This window comes from Heterodontus francisci, unplaced genomic scaffold (genome assembly GCF_036365525.1).
Source record: "Heterodontus francisci isolate sHetFra1 unplaced genomic scaffold, sHetFra1.hap1 HAP1_SCAFFOLD_1107, whole genome shotgun sequence".
Classification (NCBI taxonomy): domain Eukaryota; kingdom Metazoa; phylum Chordata; class Chondrichthyes; order Heterodontiformes; family Heterodontidae; genus Heterodontus; species Heterodontus francisci.
Window position 1 is genome coordinate 11232 of NW_027140590.1, and position 25269 is coordinate 36500.

Consider the following 25269-nt stretch of genomic DNA (forward strand, 5'->3'; position numbering starts at 1 on the left):
ATTCACTGAGTTTCTCTCAGTTACTCTCAGAGTTTCTCTCAGTTTCTCTCAGATATTCACTGAGTTTCTCTCAGTTACTCTCAGAGTTTCTCTCAGTTTCTCTCAGATATTCACTGAGTTTCTCTCAGATATTCACTGAGTTTCTCTCAGTTTCTCTCAGAGTTTCTCTCAGTTTCTCTCAGATATTCACTGAGTTTCTCTCAGTTTCTCTCAGATATTCACTGAGTTTCTCCCAGTTACTCTCAGAGTTTCTCTCAGTTTCTCTCAGATATTCACTGAGTTTCTCTCAGTTTCTCTCAGAGTTTCTCTCAGTTTCTCTCAGATATTCACTGAGTTTCTCTCTGAGTTTATCGGTTTCTCAGGCGCTCCGCGGGTCAGTTTTATTTTTCGCCGAACGCGAGGTCCCGGTTTGTTTACCGTCTCCATGGAAACCGATTCCGGAAATAAACATCGAAGCGATTCGAAGCTGAAAAGTCTCAATTCGGCTCTGAGCTGCCATGTCCTGTTACCCGGTCCGGGGGCTCCCACTACTACCAGGGAACACTTACCGCGACCCCACGGTGAGCAGAGAGGGGCAAGGGGTGAGGGGTAAGGGGGTGAGGGGCGAGGGGCAAGGGGGTGAGGGGCAAGGGGTGAGGGGCAAGGGGGTGAGGGGCAAGGGGGTGAGGGGCAAGGGGGTGAGGGGCGAGGGGCAAGGGGGTGAGGGGCAAGGGGTGAGGGGCAAGGGGGTGAGGGGCAAGGGGGTGAGGGGCGAGGGGCAAGGGGGTGAGGGGCAAGGGGTGAGGGGCAAGGGGGTGAGGGGCAAGGGGTGAGGGGCAAGGGGGTGAGGGGCAAGGGGTGAGGGGCAAGGGGGTGAGGGGCAAGGGGTGAGGGGCAAAGGGGGCAGGGGCAAGGGGGTGAGGGGCAAGGGGGTGAGGGGCAAGGGGGTGAGGGGCAAGGGGTGAGGGGCAAGGGGGTGAGGGGCAAGGGGTGAGGGGCAAGGGGGTGAGGGGCAAGGGGTGAGGGGCAAAGGGGGCAGGGGCAAGGGGGTGAGGGGCAAGGGGGTGAGGGGCAAGGGGGTGAGGGGCAAGGGGGTGAGGGGCAAGGGGGTGAGGGGCAAGGGGTGAAGGGCAAGGGGGTGAGGGGCAAGGGGTGAGGGGCAAGGGGGTGAGGGGCAAGGGGGTGAGGGGCGAGGGGCAAGGGGTGAGGGGCAAGGGGTGAGGGGCAAGGGGGTGAGGGGCAAGGGGTGAGGGGCAAGGGGTGAGGGGCAAAGGGGGCAGGGGCAAGGGGGTGAGGGGCAAGGGGGTGAGGGGCAAGGGGGTGAGGGGCAAGGGGGTGAGGGGCAAGGGGTGAAGGGCAAGGGGGTGAGGGGCAAGGGGGTGAGGGGCAAGGGGTGAGGGGCAAGGGGGTGAGGGGCAAGGGGTGAGGGGCAAGGGGGTGAGGGGCAAGGGGGGTGAGGGGCAAGGGGGTGAGGGGCAAGGGGGTGAGGGGCAAAGGGGGCAGGGGCAAGGGGGTGAGGGGCAAGGGGTGAGGGGCAAGGGGGTGAGGGGCAAGGGGGGCAGGGGCAAGGGGGTGAGGGGCAAGGGGGGCAGAGCTGCACCAGTGGAGTGGGACACGGGGGAGGGGGACAGCGGGGGAGAGGGTACACTGGGGAAAGGGCTCTGAGGGTGAGGGGGCACCAGGGGATTGGGCACACTCGTCAAGGGAGGCTCAGTTACTGGGTAAAGGGGTGAGGATCCTTTACACACATTTACACAGAATGCTTTACACCTTAACTTAATCATATTAGCTGTACCTGGCTGCAAGTCATCAGCCCTGTCCTGATAAGCCTATACTGGGAGGGGGCAGTAGCTGAGGAATGGGAACCAGTAACAATATCAGCTAACATGAGACCAGGAAGGGTAGTTGCATGGTCGACAGTTTTATTTTTGTTTCATTTGTTTTCATTCACTCTCAGGATGTGAGCATCGCTGCCAACACCTGCATTTAGTGTCCACAATTATTTATGCTAAGAAGACAGTGATCGGTTGTCTTCTGGAGCCACTGGTATCAGGTTTGATACAATTGAAGCTTGCTAGGCCCCTTCTGGGGACAGTTAGGAACCAACCCCAATGGTGTAGGACTGAACTCACATAGTCCAAAGTCCAGTTGTTAAATATTCCTCAATACAAGTGTTCAGGAAAGATAGGGAAGGAAGAAAAGGGGGAGGAGTGGCGGTATTGAGTAAGGAGAGCAATACAGTGCTGGAGAGAAAGGATGTCCCAGAGGGGTCAAGGACAGAATCAATTTAGCTAGAGCTAAGGAACAAAAAAAAGGTGCAGTTACATTACTCGGTGTTGTCTATAAGCCAGCAACAAGTGGAAAGGATGTAGAGGAACAAATTTGCAAGGAAATTATAGATAGGTGCAAGAATTATAGAGTAGTTATAACTGGGGACTTTATTATCCAAATATAGACCGGTATAATAATAGTGTAAAGGATAGAGAGGGACAAGAGTTCCTAGAGCATGTTCAGGAAAATTTTCTACAGCAGTGTGTTTCCAGTCCAACGAGTAAGGAGGCACTGCTGGACCTGGTTCTTGGGAATGAGGTGGGGCAAGTGGGTCAAATATCAGTAGGAGAGCATTTAGGGGATAGTGATCATTGCATCATAAGGTCTAGGTTGGTTATGGGAAAGGACAAAGAACAATCCAGTGTAAGAATAATTAATTGTGGGAAATCCAACTTCAGTGGGGTAAGAATGGATCTGGGCCAAATAAATTGGAACAAAGGTTGGCAGGAAAAATGGGAGCTGAACAATGGGCTACCTTCAAAGAAGAGATAGTTTGGGTACAATCAAGGTGAAAGGTAGGGTAAACAAAACCAGAGATTTCTGGATGTGCAGTTTTGGTCTCTTTATCTTGCTATAGAGGGAGTGCAGCGAAGGTTTACCAGACTGATTCCTGGGATGGTGAGACTGATGTATGAGGAGAGATTGAGTCGATTAGGATTATATTTGCTGGAGTTCAGAAGAGTGAGGGGGGAAATCTCATAGAAACCTATAAAATTCTAACAGGACTTGACAGGGTAGATGCAGGAAGGATGTTCCCGATGGTGGGGGAGTCTAGAACCAGGGGTCATAGTCTAAGGATACGGGGTAAACCTTTCAGGACTGAGATGAGGAGAAATTTCTTCACCCAGAGAGTGGTGAACCTGTGGAATTCGCTACCACAGAAAGCAGTTGAGGCCAAAACATTGTATGTTTTCAAGAAGGAGATAGATATAGCTCTTGGGGCGAAAGGGATCAAAATTTATGGGGCGAAAGCAGGAACAGGTTACTGAGTTGGATGATCAGCCATGATCATAATGAATGGTGGAGCAGGCTTGAAGGGCCGAATGGCCTACTCCTGCTCCTATTTTCTATATTTCTAAAAGAAATAGAAATTAAGATGAAGAAGAAAAAAGTGTGCTTATGGCAGATGTCAGGTGGATAATACAATTGAGAACCAAGATGAATATCGAAGGTTCAGATGGGAAGTGAAAAAGCAAATAAGAGAAGCAAAGAGGGAGTACGAAAAGAGACTGGTAGCTAACATAAAAAGGAATCCCAAGTCTACTATAGGCATATAGATGCCCATTCACTCAACTTGTCCAAATCACCCTGAAGCCTCTCTGCATCCTCCTCACAACTCACCCTCCCACCCAGTTTTGTCTCATCTGCAAATTTGGAGATATTATATTTAGTTTCCTCATCTAAATCATTAATATATATTGTGAATAGCTGGGATCCGAGCACCGATCCCTGCTGTACCCCACTAGTCACTGCCTGCCATTCGGAAAAAGACCCATTTATCCCTTCTCTTTGTTTCCTGTCCACCAGCCAATTTTCTATCCATCGCAACATACTACCCCCAATCCCATGCGCTTTAATTTTACATGCTAATCTAATGAGAGGGCCCAGATTTAAGGTGATTGGCAAAAGAAGCAGTAGCGACATGAGGAAAAGCTTTTTCACACAGCAAGGTAGGTGGAAAGGTAAGCTGTGGGGAGGACACAGAGAGGCTGCCAAGAGATATAGACAGGTTAAGTGAGTCGGCAACAAGATGGCAAATGGAGTATAGTGTGGGGAAGTGTGAAGTTGTTCACTTTGGTAGTAAGAATAGAAAAGCAGAATATTTTTTAAAAGGTGTGAAACTTGTAAGTATCGATGTTCAGAGAGACTTGGGTGTGCTTGTACAAGGAACGCAGAAAGTTAACACGCAGGTACAGCAGGCTATTAGGAAGGCAAATGGCATGTTGGCCTTTATTGCAGGTGGATTGGAGTACAGGAATAAGGAACTATTGCTACAATTGTACAGGGTTTTGGTGAGACCACACTGGAATACTGTGTACAGTTTTGGTCTCCACAGTTAAGAAAGGATATACTTGCACTGGAGGCAGTGCAGCAAAGATTTACTAAACTGGTCCCTGGGGTGAGGGGGTTGTCCTATGATGAGAAGCTGAGTAAATTGGGCCTATATTCTCTGGAGTTTAGAAGAATGAGAGGTGATCTCATTGAAACATAGATTCTAAAGCGGCTGGATAGGGTAGAGAGAAGCAGAGTTAACGTTTCAGGGTCACTGACCTGAAACGTTAACTCTGCTTCTCTCTTCACAGGTGCTGCCAGACCTGCTGAGTGTTTCCAGCATTTCTTGTTTTTATTTCAGATTTCCAGCATCCGCAGTATTTTGCTTTTATTTGGATAGGGTAGACACTGAGATATTATTTCCTCTGGTCGGGGAATCTAGAACACAGGGATACAGTCTCAGGATAAGGGGACGATCATTTAGGACTGAGTTGAGGAGAAATTTCTTCACTCAGATGGTTGTGAATCTTTGGAATTCTCTACCCCAGAGGGTTGTGGATGCTCCTTCATTGAATACATTTAAGGCTGGGATAGATAGATTTTTGGTCTCTCAGGGAATCAAGGGATTTGATGAGTGGGCAGGAAAGTGGAACTGAATCCTAAGATCAGCCATGATCGTTTTGAATGGTGGAGCAGGCTCGATGGGTCGAATGGTCTACTCCTGCTGCTAATTCCTGTATTCTTGAAGGTCAGGAATGCACTGCCTGAGAGAGCGGTGGAGGCAGCTTCAATCGAGGCCTTCAAGACCGAATTAAATAGTTACCTGAAAAGGAAGAATGTACAAAGTTATAGGGGGAAGGCAGGGGAAGGTTGGGTATTGGCACTAAGTGAATTGTTCACTCGGAGTGTCAGTGCAGACTCAATGGGCCAAATGCTCTCCTTCTGTGCTGAAACAATTTTGTGATTCTGTGAGTCCAGACTGGGTAAGGACGGCAGATTTCTTTCCCGAAATGACATTACTGAACCACTTGGGTTTTTTCAACAATCCTTCATGGTCACTTTCACTTTGACTACCCTTTTACTATTTATAGGTTTATAAAATACTTTTCCTGTACTCCCTTTAAAATTGTACCATTTAGTTTATATTGCCTCTCCATATTCTTCCTATCAAAATGCATCACTTCACACACTCTGCATTACATTTCATCTCCCATGTGCCTGCCCATTTCATCAGTCTGTCCATGTCCTCCTGAAATCTGTTACTATTCTCCTCATTGTTTACTACATTTCCAAATTGCCATCTGCAAATTATACTCAGTATAGTCAAGTCCAGTTCCTCATTCTATATCAAAAGGAGCACTTGTCCCAACACTGACCCCTGTTCTGCTTCCTCCAGTCTGAAAAACAACTGTTCACTACTACTAGTTCCGAAGAAGGGTCACTGACCCGAAACGTTAACTCTGCTTCTCTTTCCACAGATGCTGCCAGACCTGCTGAGTGGTTCCAGCATTTCTTGTTTTTATTGTTCACTACTACTCTCTGCTTTCTGTCTCTGAGTCAATTTTGTATCTATGTTGTCACTGTCCCTTTAATCCCGTGGGCTTCTATTTTGCCAACAAGTCTATTATGTGGCACTTTGTCAAACGCCTTTTGAAATTCCATTTACACAACATCATCTGCACTGGCCTCATCAACCCCCTCTATTACTTCATCAAAAAACTGGATCAAGTTAGTCAAACATGATTTGCCTTTAACTAATTTGTGCCGGCTATCATTTATTAAACCATTATTTTCTAAATGTCAATTTATTTTGTTCTGGATTAGGGTCTCTAAAATTTTCCCCACCGCTGAGAAAGGGGGAATGGTAGCATAGTGGTAATGCTACTGATTTACTAATGTAAAGACCCAGGCTAAAGTCCTGAAATATGAGTTCAAATCCCACCATAGAAGCTGGTGAAATTCAGTTAATTAATACAAATCTGGAATTGGAAAGCTAGTCTTACACTTCCTTTCACTACATATTTATATACTTATAAAGACATTTTGGTTCCTTTTTATATTATCCACTGATCTCATACTCTCTCTTTTCCCCTCTTATTTCCTTTTTTAGATCTTCTCCATATGTTCTGTATTCAGCTTCAATCTCATTTATCATAAGCCTCCTTTTCTGTCTCATTTTAATCTCTATATCTTTAGTCATCCAGGGAGCTCTAGCTTTATCCAGGGAGCTCTATCCTTCCTTTCCCCCTCGTGTATCTACCCTATAGATGCACCATTTCCTCTTTGAAGGCCTCCCATTGTTCAATTACTGTTTTACCTACCAATTTTTGATTCTAATCTTCCTGGGCTAGATCCCTTTTCAACTCACTAAAGTTAACGCTCCACCAGTTAAGTATTTTTTTGCTTTATCACCTTTTCCTTTTTCTTAGCCATTCTAAACCAGTTCCCCAGATGTTCTCCCACTGAAACATGCTCCAATGGCCCCACTTCATTCCCCAGAACTAGCTCCAGCACTGCTCCCTTCCTCATTGGGCTGGGAACTTGATTAAGACAATTCTCTTGTTCACATTTCAGGAATTCCTCGCCCTCTCTTTGTCCTTTACACTGTTGCTATCCCAGTCTATATTAGGATAATTGAAGTCTCTCATTATCACTATGTCGTTCTTGCATCTTTCTGTAATTTGCCTGCAAATTTGCACTGCTGTCTCTTTCCCACTATTTGCGGGCCTATACATCTGGTAGCATGATAACTCCTCTGTTGTTCCTTAATTCTAACCAAATAGACTCAGTCTTTGGCCTCTCAATTACATGATCCCTCTCCAGTGCTATTATGAAGAGGTTCAATAGGGTAGATGTTGAGACATTTCAACTTGTGGGGGAGTCCAAACTAAGAGTTGAGTGATATGGTGGCAAGTTGGGTAGGTGGGGTTGAGAGATATGGGAAGGAGGTGGGTAGTGGTATCGAGGGATATGGGGAGAAGGTGGGTAGGCGGGGTTGGGAATAGGGGCCGAGGTGGGATTAGGGGTATGGAGATTAGGTGAGGTTTGGGCGAAGGTGGAACTGAGGTATGTGGGGAGAAGGGGGTAAACAGGCGTAGGGAAGGAACAGGCTCCTTGTACCTGTCACCTTTTACTGTTCTGAAGATTATGCAGTACTAATTATCTTTAGAAGTCAAACTTCCATCGGTCGCAGACCTTCACCTACAAGAATGGCATCGCTCTCCCTATTGTGCCCAAGGCTGGGATTGGTGGGGAACCAATCCACGTGAATCAGCTGTCCCTTTCTGATGTGGACGAATTGGCCAACAAAAGACCCACGTTAACCTATGGCCAGGCCAGGCAGGCCCCACCAGCAGATTTCATCCCGGGGCACGTGGCATTTGATAAAAAGGTAAAGTTTTCACAGCTTATTCAACATTCACCCATTGAACCCAAGAATGATGCTTTGGTACTGCAGCCCCCATCGCCCCTGTGCCCTCTCTCTGGGAGAGCTCTCCCCTCAATCCCATTCCCCATTCCCCCATTGCCCCTGTGCCCTCTCTCTGGGAGAACTCTCCCCTCAGTCCCATTCCCCATTCCCCAACTGCCCCCATGCCCTCTCGCTGGGAGAACTCTCCCCTCAGTCCCATTCCCCATTCCCCAACCACCCCCGTGCCCTCTCTCTGGGAGAACTCTCCCCTCAGTCCCTTTCCCCATTCCCCCATCGCCCCCATGCCCTCTCTCTGGGAGAGCTTCCCCCATCGTCCCTGTGCTCTCTCTCTGGGAGAGCTCTCCCCTCAATCCCATTCCCCATTCTCCCATCGCCCCTGTGCCCTCTCTCTGGGAGAGCTCTCCTCTCAGTCCCTTTCCCCATTCCCCCATCGCCCCCATGCCCTCTCTCTGGGAGAGCTTCCCCCATCGTCCCTGTGCTCTCTCTCTGGGAGAGCTCTCCCCTCAATCCCATTCCCCATTCTCCCATCGCCCCTGTGCCCTCTCTCTGGGAGAGCTCTCCTCTCAGTCCCTTTCCCCATTCCCCCATCACCCCTGTGCCCTCTCTCTGAGAGAGCTCTCCTCTCAGTCCCTTTCCCCATTCCCCCATCACCTCTCTCTGGGAGAGCTCTCCTCTCAGTCCCTTTCCCCATTCCCCCATGCCCTCTCTCTGGAAGAGCTCTCCCCACAGTCCCTTTCCCCATTCCCCCATCGCCCCTGTGCCCTCTCTGTGGGAGAGCTCTCTTCTCAGTCCCATTCCCTTTCCCCGTTTCCCCATTGCCCCTGTGATGCACTGTTTCAGTGAAAGTGTTTTTTTTGTTCAAACAGGTGTTGAAATTTGATGGTTATTTCAAAGAGACAGTTCATGAGTCCCCACAGGAATATTATCGGGTTCGACGTATCATCCTGTACTATTACCTTGAGGATGACAGTATTGCCATTCATGAGCCAGAAGTGGACAACGCTGGGTTACCCCAGGGCAAGCTGATCAGCAGGCAGCGTCTCCCGAAGAACGACCAGGGTGATTACTGGCACTGGAAGGACCTTAATGTGGCCATGGATATGGTGGCCTATGGCAAACGATTTCGTCTCACTGGCTGTGACAGGTTTACATGCGTAAGTCTGATAATCCACTAACATTACATTATCCTTCTACCCCTGCTGCTGGTGAGGGCTGGGCTGCACAGTGCCTCTATCAGTGCCACTAAGGGAGCAAAGGTCATGCCTACTGTAGAGAGAGGTGAAATCCGCCAGGGTTCCTGCTGCTGATCACTGTCCAGTGACCCCTGGGTTAGAAAAGGAGGAAATTAACCAGGGTTCCTGCTCCTGCTCATTGTGTAGTGACCCCTGGATTAGAGAGAGGGGAAATCAGCCAGGCTTCTTGTTCCTGAGATAAAAGCAAAATACTGCGGATGTTGGAAATCCCCCAACTCTTTTTCCGGTACATTGATGACTGTATCGGTGCCGTTTCCTGCTCCCGCCCTGAACTGGAAAACTTTATCAACTTTGCTTCCAATTTCCACCCTTCTCTCACCTTTACATGGTCCATCTCCGACACTTCCCTTCCCTTCCTCGACTTCTCTGTCTCCATCTCTGGGGATAGGTTGTCTACTAATATCCATTATAAGCCCACCGACTCCCACAGCTACCTTGACTACACTTCTTCACACCCTACCTCCTGTAAGGACTCCATTCCATTCTCCCAGTTTCTCCGTCTCCGACGCATCTGCTCTGATGATGCTACCTTCCATGACGGTGTTCCTGATATGACCTCCTTTTTCCTCAACCGAGGATTCCCCCCCACTGTTGTTGACAGGGCCCTCAAACGTGTCCGGCCCATTCCCCGCACCTCTACCCTCACCCCTTCCCCTCCCTCCCAGAACCGTGACAGGGTTCCCCTTGTCCTCACTTTCCACCCCATCAACTTCCATATCCAAAGGATCATCCTCCGCCATTTCCGCCACCTCCAGCGTGATGCCACTACCAAACGCATCTTCCCCTCCCTTCCCCTGTCAGCATTCCAAAGGGATCGTTCCCTCCGCGACACCCTGGTCCACTCCTCCATTACCCCCACCACCTCGTCCCCGTCCCAGGGCACCTTCCCCTGCAATCGCAGGAGGTGTAATACCTGCCCATTTACCTCCTCTCTCCCCACTATCCCAGGCCCCAAACACTCCTTTCAGGTGAAGCAGCGATTTACTTGTACTTCTTTCAATGTAGTATACTGTATTCGCTGCTCACAATGTGGTCTCCTCTACATTGGGGAGACCAACCGCAGACTGGGTGACCGCTTTGCGGAACACCTCCGCTCAGTCCGCAAGCAGGACCCTGAGCTTCCGGTTGCTTGCCATTTCAACACTCCCCCCTGCTCTCATGCTCACATCTCTATCCTGGGATTGCTGCAGTGTTCCAGTGAACATCAACGCAAGCTCAAGGAACAGCATCTCATTTACCGATTAGGCACACTACAGCCTACTGGACTGAACATTGAGTTCAATCATTTCAGAGCATGACGGGCCCCCCATTTTACTTTTATTTTTAGTTATTTTTTCTTTTTTACATTTTTTTTTCTTTTGTTCATTTCATTTCATTGTAGTTTGTTCAGTTTGCTTACCCACTGTTTTTTTTCATGTTTGCACTTGCTGCTGTTCAATCTTCAGTCCCTTAACACCCTATCTGTACTAATGCTTTGTCTTTCAACACACCATTCACATATTGTTTGCCTTTGCTCCACGACCTTTTGGTCAGCTATGTGGCCTTGTCCAATCTACACCTCCTCCTTTGTTATCTCTTGCCCCACCCCCGCCTCACTTGCTTATAACCTTTGACATTTCTAATATTTGCTAGTTCCGAAGAAGGGTCACTGACCCGAAACGTTAACTCTGCTTCTCTTTCCACAGATGCTGCCAGACCTGCTGAGTGGTTGCAGCATTTCTTGTTTTTATTCTTGCTCCTGAGCATTGTCAGGATAAGAGAATAAGGCGTTAAGCAGAAGTTCTTCCTGCACAAATTCCCTCCCATGACAGATTTCAGCGAAGCTCAGCCCCCAACACTGAAAATTAAACAGGCAGCTCAATGAGTCAAAGACTTGAACTGGATTCAGTCAAGAAATGGAAATGAGAAGCACTGAGCTAGCCCTGGAATTGGGTGGGTGTGGGCAAGGCCAGTAGGAAGAGCTTGGCTCTTGACATCAATGAGTGAGTACAAGGGCACCAGGATGCAGTTTATTTATTTAAAAGGTTTGTTGGGTTCAGTCTTGCTCTGTTCCTTCTCTTAGTCCCATTGCTGATCTCCGGTCGTCTCATTTTCTCCAGGATTTCATGGTGAGCCATGGCATCATCCCAAATTGTCCAGAAATGATCCCACCAGATCCCTACATAGAGAATCGCCAAGTCCCCGCTCGGGAGCACATCACTCCTTCAGACTTCGACAAGCTGAAGCAGTTCCTGACCTATGACCGAAAGGTTAGTGTCCTGACCTTTCAACTGGTAGATTTGTGACCCAGTGCCCTGGGTACAAGCCACAAGCCACTGGATCGGAAGCTAATTACCAAATAGAAAGCAGAGTGTTGACCAGGTAAGCAGAGAGTCAATGGCCAGTTGTGAAGCCAAGTGGCTATCCATACTGGATGCCACAGACAGCCATGAGATGAATGACCAGTTAATCTGTTTCTGATGGTTTTGGCTGAGGAAAATATTAACCAGCAGAGCACCTAATATATCATTTTATTCAGTTTCAAAAAGACGTAGCTGTCCAGTCTGGCATTTTTTGTCCTGAGCATGTGATGGTTGATCCTGCCGAGGAGATCCTAGGAAGATGGAGTCCAGGGGTGCAGGGATCTCGAGGGAAGGGTGTCTTGGGGAGGTGGGGGTCAAGAGGTGGGATCCAGGGAGTGGGGGTCTGGAAGAAAGGGTTTCTAGAGGGATTCCAGGCAGAGGGAGGCCAGGAGGAAAGGGCCCGGAGGGCGAGAGGTTCCAAGAGGAGAGGATTTGCAGGTTCAGGGATTTAAGGGGTTGGAGCACCTGCAGGGGTGGGATTCCAGAGGGAGGAAATGGGTCCGGGAGCCAAGGTTCTAGGGGGACAGAGACTGGAGCAGGGTCCGAGGATATTGAGGGTGCAATGGGTAGTGCTGTTTCGGGCTCTCCTTGTTGCTAATCTCTGGCTGCCTCTTCTTTCCTTGCCCAGGTTCTGAGATTTTATGCTTACTGGAATGACACGGACAATATGTTTGGGGAGTGTCGACGGTACATTATCCATTATTACCTGGCTGATGGGACTGTGGAGATTCGCGAGGTTTACGAAAAGAATGATGGACGCGATCCATTTCCTGTTATGGTGGGAAGACGACGCTTGCCCAAGATACTGAAAAATGCAGACGGTGAGAGTGAAGCCCACTCCCCTCTTCTAAACACTGACTTTTTACGGGTTCCACACACACTGACTCTCACTGGGGTACGGGTCCCACACACACACTGACTCTCACTGGGGTACGGGTCCCACACACGCACTGACTCTCACTGGGGTACGGGTCCCACACACACACTGACTGTCACCGGGGTACGGGTCCCACACACACTGACTCTCACTGGGGTACAGGTCCCACACACACACTGACTGTCACTGGGGTACGGGTCCCACACACACACTGACTGTCACCGGGGTACGGGTCCCACACACACTGACTGTCACCGGGGTACGGGTCCCACACACACTGACTCTCACTGGGGTACGGGTCCCACACACACTGACTCTCACTGGGGTACAGGTCCCACACACACACTGACTGTCACTGGGGTACGGGTCCCACACACACACTGACTGTCACCGGGGTACGGGTCCCACACACACTGACTCTCACTGGGGTACAGGTCCCACACACACACTGACTGTCACTGGGGTACGGGTCCCACACACACACTGACTGTCACCGGGGTACGGGTCCCACACACACTGACTGTCACCGGGGTACGGGTCCCACACACACACTGACGCTCACTGGGGTACGGGTCCCACACACACTGACTGTCACCGGGGTACGGGTCCCACACACACACTGACGCTCACTGGGGTACGGGTCCCACACACACTTGACTCACTGGGGTACAGGTCCCACACGCACTGACGCTCACTGGGATACGGGTCCCACACACACTGACTCACTGGGGTACGGATCCCACACACACTAACTGGGGTATGGGTTCCACGCACACTGACTGTCACTGGGGTACGGGACCTACACACACTGACCCTTACTCGAGTATAGTTCCACACACACTGTCTGTCACTGGGGTACAGGTTCCATGCACACTGACTGTCATTGGGGTATGGGTCCTACACACAGTGATCCTCACTATGGTACAGTTCCACACACGCTGTCAGTGGGATACACTCTCCAGACACTCTCTCTCTCTCACACACACATTCCTGAAGTGTTGTAACCGGCAAAGCTATGGACCAGGTGCTGGAAGGTGGCATTAGATTACGACAGACTGAATGGCCTCCTTCTGTGCTGAAATTTTTCTATGATTCTCTCTTTCTCTCTGCAGTGAGCTTCCCCTCAATTTCGATGGAAGTGTCAGACCAGGAGGTGAAGGAATGGTATGGTCCAAGAGATTTCATTGTTGGTCAGCCAATCACGCTCCTTGGCCGCCAGTTCTTCATCTACGACTGTGATGAGTTCACGAAGAGTTACTATTACCAGAATATTAGGGGGGTGGAGCTTCAGCCTGTTGATGTCATCAAGAAACCTGCCCCCCCTGACAAAAAGGTTTTTATTTGGGGGGAAGGATCCTGTCCTAAACCCATTTGTGGGTTCGATGTTGATGTGCTGACTTAGGTGGCGATGTGAGGGGCCTTACTAACTGCTTTCTCAACCTTCCCTGCCACCTTCAACGATTTATGCCCATATAGCCCAGGTCCCTCTGCTCCTGAACCCCCGTTAGAATTGTTCCATTTATTTCAAACTGCCTCTCCTCGTTCTTCCTACCAAGATATATCATTTCACACTACCCTGCATTAAATTTCATCTGCCACTTCTCCACCCATTCCACCAACCTGTCTATGTTTAGTTTAGTTTAGAGATACAGCACTGAAACAGGCCCTTCGGCCCACCGAGTCTGTGCCAACCATCAACCACCCATTTATACTAATCCTACACTAATTCCATGTTCCTACCACATCCCCACCTGTCCCTACATTTCCCTACCACCTACCTATACTAGTGACAATTTATAATGGCCAATTTACCTATCAACCTGCAAGTCTTTGGCATGTGGGAGGAAACCGGAGCACCCGGAGGAAACCCACGCGGCCACAGGGAGAACTTGCAAACTCCACACAGGCAGTACCCAGAATTGAACCCGGGTCGCTGGAGCTGTGAGGCTGCGGTGCTAACCACTGCGCCACTGTGCCACCCCTCTTGATGTCTCTCACTATCCTCCTCATAGTTCACAATACTTCCAAGTTTTGTGTCATCTGCAAATTTTGCAATTATGCCCTGTACACACAAGTCTAAGTCATTAATATAGATCAAGAAAAGCTGTTGTCCTAACACCAACCACTGGGAAAGCCCATGATATACCTTCCTCCAATCTGAAAAACAACCATTAACACTACTCTGTTTTCAGTCACTCAGCCAACGTCGTATCTATGCTGCCACTGACCTTTTTATTCCATGGGCTTCAACTTTGCTGACAAGCCTGTTATGTAGCACTTCATCAAACGCCTTTTGCGAGTCTATATACACTTCAACTGCATTCCCTCATCAACCTTCTCTGTTACCTAATCAGAAAACACAATAATATTAAAGATTTTCCTTTAACAAGTTAAGCTTTCCTTAATTAATCCACGCTTGTCCAAGTGACTGTTAATTTTGTCCCAGATTATCATTTCTAAAAGCTTTCCCACCCCCGAGGTTAAACTGACTGGCCTGTAGTGGCTGGGCATTGTAACTACTCTATAGTTTTTGCACCTCTCTGTAATTTGCTTATAACTTTGTTCTTCTGTAGCTTTTTGACTAGTTGGTAGCCTACAGAACACACCCAGCAATGTAATGGTGCCTCTATTGTTCTCAGCTTTCACCAAATAAATTCTGTCCTGGACCCCTCCAGGACATCCTCTCTCTCCAGCACTGTAATATTATCCTTAATCAATACTGCTACCCCTCCACCTTTCTTTCCTGAATACCTTGTATCCAGGAATAGGAATATAGGAGCAGGAGTAGGCCATTCAGCCCATTGAGTCTGCACCGCCATTCAACACGATCATGGCTGATCATCCACTTCAATGCCTTTTTCCCACACTATCCCCATATCTCCTCATGTCATTGGTATTTAGAAATCTGTCAATCTCTGCTTTAAACATACTCAATGACTGAGCTTCCACAGCCCTCTGGGGTACAGAATTCCAAAGATTCACAACCCTCTGAGTAAAGAATTTCTCCTCATCTCTGTCCTAAGTGACTTCCCTCTTATTTTGAAATTGTGTCCCCTGGTTCTAGACTCCCCAACCAGGGGAAACATCTTAGCTGCATCTACCCTGTCTATCCCTTTAAGTATTTTGTAGGTTTCAATGAGATCACCTCTCATTCTTCGAAACTCTAGAGAATACAGGCCCAGTTTCCCCAATCCCACTTCATAGGACAGTCCCACCATCCCAGGAACAAGTCTGGTGAACCTTCATTGCACTCCCTCTATGGCAATAATATCCTTACTAAGGTAAGGAGACCAAAAGTGCACACAGTGCTCCAGGTGTGGTCTAACCAAGGTTCTATACAATTGAAGCAAGACCTCACTACTCCTGTACTCAAATCCTCTTGCGATAAAGGCTAACATACCATTAACCTTCTTAATTGCTTGCTGCACCTGCATGTTAGCTTTCAGTGACTTATGGACAAGGACACTCAGGTCCCTTTGTATATCAACACTTTCTAATCTCTTGCCATTTAAGAAATACTCTGCACATCTATTCCTCCTACAAAGTGGATAACCTCACATTTTTCCACATTATATTCCATCTGCCACATTCTTGCCCACTCACTGAGTCTTTCTAAATCCCCTTGAAGCTGCTTTGCATCTTCCTCACAGCACACATTCCCACCTAGTTTTGTGCCATCCGCGAATTTGGAAATATTACATTTGGTCCCCACATCCAAGTCATTGATATATATTGTGAACAGCTGGGGCCCAAGCACTGATCCCTGTGGTACCCCACTAGTCACAGCCTGCCAACGCGAGAATGATCCATTTATTCCTACTCTCTGCTTTCTGACTGTTAACCAATCCTTAATCCATGCCAGTATATGACCTCCTATCCCATGTGCTTTAATTTTGCTAACCAACCTCCTGTGGGGGCCTTTATCAAAAGCCTTCTGAAAATCCAAGTATACCACGTCCACTGACTCGCCTTTATCAATTCTGTTAGTAACATCCTCAAAAACTCCAACAGGCTCGTCAAACATGATTTCCTATTCATAAATCCATGTTGACTATGCCCAATCAGATCATTATTATCCAAGTGTCCATTCTTTACAATAGATTCTAGGACTTTCCCCATGACTGATGTAAGGCTAACAGGTCTGTAATTCCCTGTTTTCTCTCTCCCTCCCTTCTTAAATAGTGGGGTAACATTTGCAACCTTCCAATCTGCAGGAACCACTCCAGAATCTATAGAATTTTGGAAGATGATCACCGATGCATCCACTATCTCCATAGCTACCTCTGTCAACACTCTGGGATGTAGAATATCAGGTCCTGGGGACTTATCAACCTTCAGCCCCATTAATTTCTCCAATACAACCATCTTACTAATACTATTTGCCTTCAATTCCTCATTCTCCCTAGTCCCTTGGATCTCTAATTCTGGGAGATTTCTTGTATCTTCCTCAGTGAAGACAGACACAAAGTAGTCATTTAGCTTCTCTGCCATTTCTCTATTCCAAATTATAAATTCTCCTGACTCTGCCTGTAATGGACCCACATTTGTCTTAGCCAAACATTTCCTTTTTACGTACCTATAGAAGCTTTTACAGTCCGTTTTTATATTTTTTGCTAGCTTACATTCATATTCTATTCTCTCTTTCTTTATCAGTTTCTTGGTCCTCCTTTGTTGTATTCCAAAATCCTCCCAATCCTCCTTATTATTTATGGCAACTTTGTAGGCCTTTTCTTTTAATCTTATACAATCCTTAACTTGCTTTGTTATCCACATTTGACTGCCTTTACTTTTGGGGTTTTTGTGCTTTGAAGGAATGTATTGTTGCTGTAAACTAGGTTATATTGCTTTAAAGACTATCCATTGTCTATGTACTGTCAAACCGTTTAATGTATTTTCCCAATCCACCTCAGCTAATTTGCCCCTCATATTTTCATAATTTCCTTTGTTCAAATTTAACACTCTGGCTGCAGATTGAACTACCTCACTTTCAAACATAATGTAAAATTATTTCATATTATGGCTACTCATCCCTAAAGTTCTTTTACAGCAAGATTATGAATTAGCTATCTCTCATTACATAATATTAGATCTCAAATAGCCTGTTCTCTAGTCGTTCCTCAACATACTGCTCTAGAAAACCATCCCGAACACATTGCAGAAACTTGTCCTCCACAGCATTAGTGCTCATTAGATTTACCCAGTACCCAGTCTATATGCAGATTGAAGTCACCCTTGATTATTGTATTACCCATGCTACATACTTCTCTAATCTCCTGATTAATGCCATGCCCCACACTACCACTACTGTTTGGTGGCCTATAAACAACTCCTACCAATATTTAGTACCTGTCCTTTTTTGAACCAGGCCTCTGCTATCACCATGACATCATATCCCCATGTGGCTATCTGCATCTTATTTACTACACACCGTGAATTCACATACATGGTAAACCTAATTTGGCCTTATTGCATTCCCTCTTACTCTGACCCCACCTAATACCTTACTATTTCTTACTCTAGTGTTATTTGTCTCTCCAATTCTTTGCACAGCTTGTTTTTTCTCTCTAATATTACCTCTGGTTCCCATCATCCCTGCTAAGTTAGTTTAAACCATCTCTCAATAGCATGAGCAAACAGCCGCAAGGACACGGTCGCAGCTCTGTTCAGGTGCAACCCATCTGGCCTGTACAGGTCCCATCTCCCCAGAATTGATTCCAGTGTCCCCGGAATCTGAAGCCCTCCCTCCTACACCATCTCTCCAGCCACGCTTTCATCTGCTATATCCTCCTATTTCCATACAGACTAGTGCACAGCACCGGGAGTAATCCTGGATTCACATCTGTGGCCACAGAAATGCCTGTCTGTTCCCCTAAATGTAGAATCCCCTATCACTATTGCTTTCCCAATCTTCCTCCTGCCCCCCTGTACAACTGAGCCAGCCATGGTGCCATGGACTTGGCTCTGGCTGCACTCCCTAGTGAGCCATCACTTTCCTCTGTATTCAGGGGTCTCCTGCACGATCTGCCGACTCTTCCTCGACTGCCTGGCAGTCGCCTTTTCCCTCTCTGCCTGCACACTCTTAAGCTGTGGGGTGACGCCATCCAGAAACATGCTGTCAATGAAACTCTTAGCCAGATGGATGCGCTGCAGTGACGCCAGCTGCTGCTCAAGCCCTGAACCCCGGAGCTCGATTAGCCATGATCTTCTTGAATGGTGGAGCAGGCTCGAGGGGCCAAATGGCCTACTTCTGCTCCTAATTCGTATGTTCAAGCTCCTCCAGCTGTTGACACTTCCTGTACACATGATTGTCCAAGACACGAGACGTGTGCTGGAGTTCCCACATAAGAAATAGGAGCAGGAGTAGGCCATTCAGCCCCTGAAACCTTCCCCCCATTCAATAGGATCATGGCTGATCTGTCCCAGGCCTCAACTCCTTTTTCGGGCCTACTCCACATAACCCTCAACTCCCCGAGATTTCAAAAATCTATCTACCTCCTTCTTAAATACATTTAGTGACCTAGCCTCCTCAACTCTCTGAGGTACAGAATTCCAGAGATTCACCACCCTCAGAGAAGAAATTCCTTCGCATCTCAGTTTTAAATGTGTGACCCCTTATTCTGTAACTATGTCCCCTAGTTTGAGATTTTCCCACTAGTGAAAACATCTTCTCAACATCTACCCTGTCAAGCCCCCTTAGAATCTTATATGTTTCAATAAGATCACCTCTCATTCTTCTAAACTCCAATGAATAAAGGCCTAACCTGTTTAGCCGTTCTTGGTAAGACAACCCCTTCATCCCAGGAATCAGCCTAGTGAACCTTTTCTGAACTGCCTCCAATGCTAGTATATCCTTCCTTAAATACGGGGAGCAAAACTGTACACAGTACTCCAGGTGTGGCCTCACCAACACCCTGTACAGTTGTAACAAGACTTCCCTATTTTTTAAACTCTAACCCCCTAGCAATAAAGGCCAAAATTCCATTTGCCTTCTTAATTACTTGCTGCACCTGCATGCTAACTTTTTGTGGAATAGGATGGCACTTCCACAGGTCTGAGATGCCCTGCCATGCCTCTATTTATTAGAATATTAACTGACTTAACAGAAATAAACTTAAGACTTAAATAAATTAGCACTCACCAATCAGCTGATTCCCTTGTGCTGACGTCCGTATATTTTATAAGGAGTTAATTGACTCTTATTATCTATATACCTCAGATATTAATTTACTGAAAAATTCAGAACCCTTTAGTGTTCCTATCCCTTGCTATTTAATTTTAACTTTATCTCCTAGATCTGATTAATTAATTGAACACTCATTTTAATATGATTATCAAACTGGCTTTAGATATTTATGCTAATTAATTGATCTAGTCTTACTTTATAGTTGTGATACGATCTTAGTGAAACCGTTAACATCAAAAAATACAAAATATGAACCCCCAGAGCAATTTAAAGAAAGTCAAGATTTTACATTTTAAGACTTTTATTATAACTAAACTAAAAGAAATCCCTATTAACTAAATCGTACTTTGTAAGTAGCTGATACCCCAGATTACAATTTTCTTACTATTTTCTTTACTTATTTACTGATTATAAACCTCACACCACACTTATATATTACACAGTCTTTTTTGATGGCAAAATCCTTTGTGGTTAAAGTCCCCAATCTCTTCCCAGTTTCAATGGGTTGAATCTCCCAGACCTTTTCAAAAATTAACGTCCTCTTCACTCACTTCCCCGAGCACTTCCGACCTGGCCGTCTGTGAATGAGGCGAGTCCTGGTGATCCTGCTCGTCTTCTATTTCTCTGCAAGCTTCAACTTTCAAAACAGGTTCAAGTCTTTGCAGCCTTTCGCTGTCTCAGGCTTCTGAGAGCAGGTGTTTCCTCTATCTCTCTCTCGAGGTGGTCACCACTGGTTGTCTTCCTTACAGCCTGCTCTGAGGCTGTAACTACTGGGTTCCCTTCTTACAGCCTGTCTGCCTTCAGAAAATCTGTTAAATTTATCTGGACTCAAAAGTAAATAGCTTATTGTCCTGTCCCAATATGCAAAATCCAGAAGTCTGGTTTCACAGAGCCATCTGGGCCTTTCATTGTTCCCTGGTGTTAACAGCTGCTTGGTACATTTGCATCTTCAGAACCACTGACTGACTCCTTGTTTAACAACCTGAAAGTCTGGAAGGTTGAAACCCATTGTTCTTCTGGTATTACCCCTGCAGTCTCTGTTTTTCAAAACAACTTTTTTGATCTGTCTTAGAACCATAGAACCATAGAAAAATTACAGCACAGAAGGAGGCCATTCAGCCCATCATGTCTGTGCTGGCCGAAAAAACTAGCCGCCCGATCTAATCCCACCTTCCAGCACCTGGTCAGTAGCCTTGCAGGTTACAGCACTTCAGGTGCATGTCCAGGTACCTTTTAAAAGAATTGAGGGTTTCTGTCTCTACCACCATTCCTGGCAGTGAATTCCAGACACCCACAACCCACTGGGTGAAACGGTTTTTCCTCATGTCCCCTCTAATCCTTCTACCAATCACCTTAAATCTGTGCCCCCTGGTAATTGACCTCTCTGCTAGGGGAAACAGGTCCTTCCTGTCTACTCTATCCAGGCCCCTCATAATTTTATACAACTCAATTAAGTCACCCCTCAGCCTCCACTGTTCAAAGGAAAACAACCCTAGCTTATCCAATCTTTCCTCATAGCTGCAACTTTCAAGCCCTGGCAACATTCTTGTAAATCTCCTCTGTACTCTCTCCAGAGCAATTATGTCCTTCCTGTAATGTGGTGACCAGAACTTACACAAAACTCCAACTGTGGCCTCACCAGCGTTTTATACAGTTCCAGCATTACATCCCTACTTTTGCATTCCATACCTCGGCCAATAAAGGAAATCATTCCATTTGCATTCTTCACAACTCTATCTACCTGTCCTGCCACTTTCAGGGACCTGTGGACATGCACTCCAAGGTCTCTCGCTTCTTCTACCCCTCTCAATATACTCCCGTTTATTGTGTATTCCCTCGCTTTGTTTGCCCTCCCCAAATGCATTACCTCACACTTTTCTGGATTGAATTCCATTTGCCACTTTCCTGCCCACTTAACCAAATCATTGATATCATTCTGGAGTCTACAGCTATCCTCTTCACTATCCACTACACGGCCAATTTTTGTGTCATCAGCAAATTTCCCAATCATGCCTCCCACATTTAAGTCCAAATCATGAATATATACCACAAACAGCAAGGGACCCAACACTGAGCCCTGTGGAATGCCACTGGAAACAGCTTTCCATTCACAAAAACATCCGTCGACTACTACCCAGTAGTCGGATGGGATCTATCCCAGGTTACTGAGGGAAGCGAGAGAGGAAATAGCTGGGGCCTTAACAGATATCTTTGCAGCATCCTTAAACACGGGTGAGGTCCCGGCAGACTGGAGAATTGCTAATGTTGTTCCCTTGTTTAAGAAGGGTAGCAGGGAAAATCCAGGTAATTATAGACCGGTGAGCCTGACGTCAGTGGTAGGGAAGCTGCTGGAGAAGATACTGAGGGATAGGATCTATTCCCATTTGGAAGAAAATGGGCTTATCAGTGATAGGCAACATGGTTTTGTGCAGGGAAGGTCATGTCTTACCAACTTAATAGAATTCTTTGAGGAAGTGACAAAGTTGATTGATGAGGGAAGGGCTGTAGATGTCATATACATGGACTTCAGTAAGGCGTTTGATAAGGTTCCCCATGGTAGGTTGATGGAGAAAGTGAAGTCGCATAGGGTCCAAGGTGTACTAGCTAGATGGATAAAGAACTGGCTGGGCAACAGGAGACAGAGAGTAGCAGTGGAAGGGAGTTTCTCAAAATGGAGATGTGTGACCAGTGGTGTTCCACAGGGATCCGTGCTGGGACCACTGTTGTTTGTGATATACATAAATGATTTGGAGGAAAGTATAGGTGGTCTGATTAGCAAGTTTGCAGACGACACTAAGATTGGTGGAGTAGCAGATAGTGAAGGGGACTGTCAGAGAATACAGCAGAATATAGATAGATTGGAGAGTTGGGCAGAGAAATGGCAGATGGAGTTCAATCAGGGTAAATGCGAGGTGATGCATTTTGGAAGATCCAATTCAAGAGTGAACTATACAATAAATGGAAAAGTCCTGGGGAAAATTGATGTACAGAGAGATTTGGGTGTTCAGGTCCATTGTTCCCTGAAGGTGGCAACGCAGGTCAATAGAGTGGTCAAGAAGGCATACGGCATGCTTTCCTTCATCGGACGGGGTATTGAGTACAAGAGTTGGCAGGTCATGTTACAGTTGTATAAGACTTTGGTTTGGCCACATTTGGAATACTGCGTGCAGTTCTGGTCGCCACATTACCAAAAGGATGTAGATGCTTTGGAGACGGTGCAGAGGAGGTTCACCAGGATGTTGCCTGGTATGGAGGGCGCTAGCTTATGAAGAGAGGTTGAGTAGATTAGGATTATTTTCATTAGAAAGACGAAGGTTGAGGGGGGACCTGATTGAGGTGTACAAAATCATGAGAGGTATAGACAGGGTGGATAGCAAGAAGCTTTTTCCCAGAGTGGGGGATTCAATTACTTGGGGTCACGAGTTCAAAGTGAGGGGGGAAAAGTTTAGGGGAGATATGCGTGGAAAGTTCTTTACGCAGAGGGTGGTGGGTGCCAGGAACGCGTTGCCAGTGGAGGTGGCAGACGCGGGCATGATAGCGTCTTTTAAGATGTATCTAGACAGATACATGAATGGGCAGGAAGCAAAGAGATACAGACCCTTAGTAAATAGGCGTCATGTTTAGATAGAGGATCTGGATCGGCGCAGGCTTGGAGGGCCGAAGGGCCTGTTCCTGTGCTGTAATTTTCTTTGTTCTTTGTTCTACCCTTTGTTTCCTGTCCCTGAGCCAGTTCTGGATCCAACCTGCCACATTCCCCTGTATCTCATGGGCTTTCATTTTACTGACCAGTCTGCCATGCGAGACTTTGTCAAATGCCTTACCAAATTCCATGTAGACCACATCCACTGCACTACCCTCATCAATCCTTCTTGTCACTTCCTCAAAACACTCAATTAAGTTGGTAAGACATGACCTTTCCTGAACAAATCCATGCTATCACTGATTAATCCGTGCCTTTCTAAGTGGCAGTTTATCCTCTCCCTCAGAATTGATTCTAATAATTTACCTACCACCGAAGTCAGACTGACCGGCCTATAATTATTTGGCCTATCCCTCACACCCTTTTTTAAACAATGGTACAATGTTCGCAGACCTCCAATCGTCTGGTACCTCACCCGTATCCAGTGAAGATTTGAAGATGATCCTCAGCGCATCCATTATTTTGTCCCTGGCTTCCTTTAACTACCTGGGATACAATCCATCCGGCCCTGGCAATTTATCCACTTTTAAGGATGTCAGACCCTCTAGTACTTCCTCTCTCATTATGCTTATTGTATCTTCACACTCCTCCTCTTTAACTACAAGGTCTGCATCAACCCTCTCTCTTTTGTGAAGACAGAGACAAAAAACTCATTAAGAACCCTGCTCACATCTTCTGCATCCAAGCATAAGTTCCCTTGTACATCTCTGATAGGCCCTACCCTTTCCTTAGTTATCCTCTTGCTCTTAATATACTGATAAAACATTTTTGGGTTTTCCTTGATTTTACCTACCAATAATTTTTCATGTCCTCTCTTTGCTTTTCTAATTTCCATTTTTACTTCACCCCTGCACTTTCTATACTCCTCGAGGCTTTCTAAAGTATTAAGAGTTTGTGATCATCATAAGCTTTCTTTTTCTGCTTTAACTTACCCTGTAAGTTTCTAGATAACCAGGGGCTCTAGATTTGGCTGTACCACCCTTTATCTTTGTGGGGACATGTCTACACTGTGCCTGTTGAATCTCGCTTTTGAATGCCTCCCGCTGGTTTGCCACTGATTTTCCTTCAAGTAGCTGTATCCAGTCCACTTTTGCCAAGTCACTGCTCGGTTTCGTAAAATTTGCCTTCTCCCAATTTAGAACTTTTACTCTAGTTTTATCTTTGTCCTTTTCCATGATTATGCTAAAACTAACTGTATGACGGTCACCATCTCCAAAATGTTACCCACTGTTACTTCCTCCACTTGCCCAGCTTCTTCATCAAAGACTAAATGTAGAATTGTGCCAACTCTCTCGTTGGGCTTGTTACGTGCTGGCTAAAAAGGTTCTCTTGAATGCAGTTCAAGAATTTTGTTCCCTCTGTGCCCTTCACATTGTTTGCATCCCAGTTGGGGTAGTTGAAATCCCCAACTATTATTGCCCTACAGTTTTTGCACTCAGAAATTTGCCTGCATATTTGTTCTTCTACCTCCCTCTCACTATTTGGGGGTCTTTCGTACACGCCTAGTAGTGTGGCTGCCCCTTTTTTATTTCTGAGCTCCACCCATATGGTCTCATTTGATGACTCATTTAGCACATCATCCCTCCTCACAGCTGTTATTGATTCCTTAACCAATAATGACACCCCCCCTCCCCACTCCTGCTTTCTCCCCCCCTCCCGCTATGCAGCCTGGAAACTCTATATCCAGGGATGTTGAGTTGCCATTTTTGCCCCTCTTTAAGCCAAGTTTCTTTTAGAGCAACGATATCATGCTGGCATGTGTCTATCTATGCTCTCAACTCATTGGCTTTATTTACTATACTCCTTACATTTAAATAAATACCATTTAACACTGCCAAATTCCTGTGCTGCACACTTTTTAACCTTCGCTTCTTCTGTCTTTCTGAGTCACTGCTAATTTTCTGCCTCCTGTTCGCTGCCCTGAAAGTGTCCCATCTAAGACTGCACTTAGGTTCCCATCTGTCTGACCTTTAGCAGAGGGAATGTGAGGTCACCTCATCTTCTGGACACCATCTTAAACTTTTAAAAAATCATAATTTTTAAAACAATTACAAATTTCAGCATTCATAACAGTTGATTAAATTAAACTAAAGCTTACCAACATATTTACCCATGTGACTTCTTGTCTTGGGACGTCACCACGATTTTATTTCTCTTGTCCAGTTCAGACTCTCAGTCTGAT

At 46.5% G+C, this 25269-nt stretch overlaps 1 protein-coding gene across 1 annotated transcript in view; it reads left to right on the forward strand.

Moving 5' to 3' along the window:
• The first annotated feature begins 460 nt into the window (after positions 1 to 460).
• Positions 461 to 25269, forward strand: part of efhc1 (EF-hand domain (C-terminal) containing 1) — an 81570-nt gene continuing 56761 nt past the window's right edge. The window contains exons 1-6 of the mRNA XM_068025740.1: positions 461 to 560; positions 7472 to 7693; positions 8599 to 8886; positions 11085 to 11234; positions 11956 to 12148; positions 13317 to 13537. Coding sequence (XP_067881841.1) covers positions 498 to 560; positions 7472 to 7693; positions 8599 to 8886; positions 11085 to 11234; positions 11956 to 12148; positions 13317 to 13537 — 1137 coding nt within the window. The 5' untranslated portion in view covers positions 461 to 497. The remainder of the gene's footprint in view (positions 561 to 7471; positions 7694 to 8598; positions 8887 to 11084; positions 11235 to 11955; positions 12149 to 13316; positions 13538 to 25269) is intronic.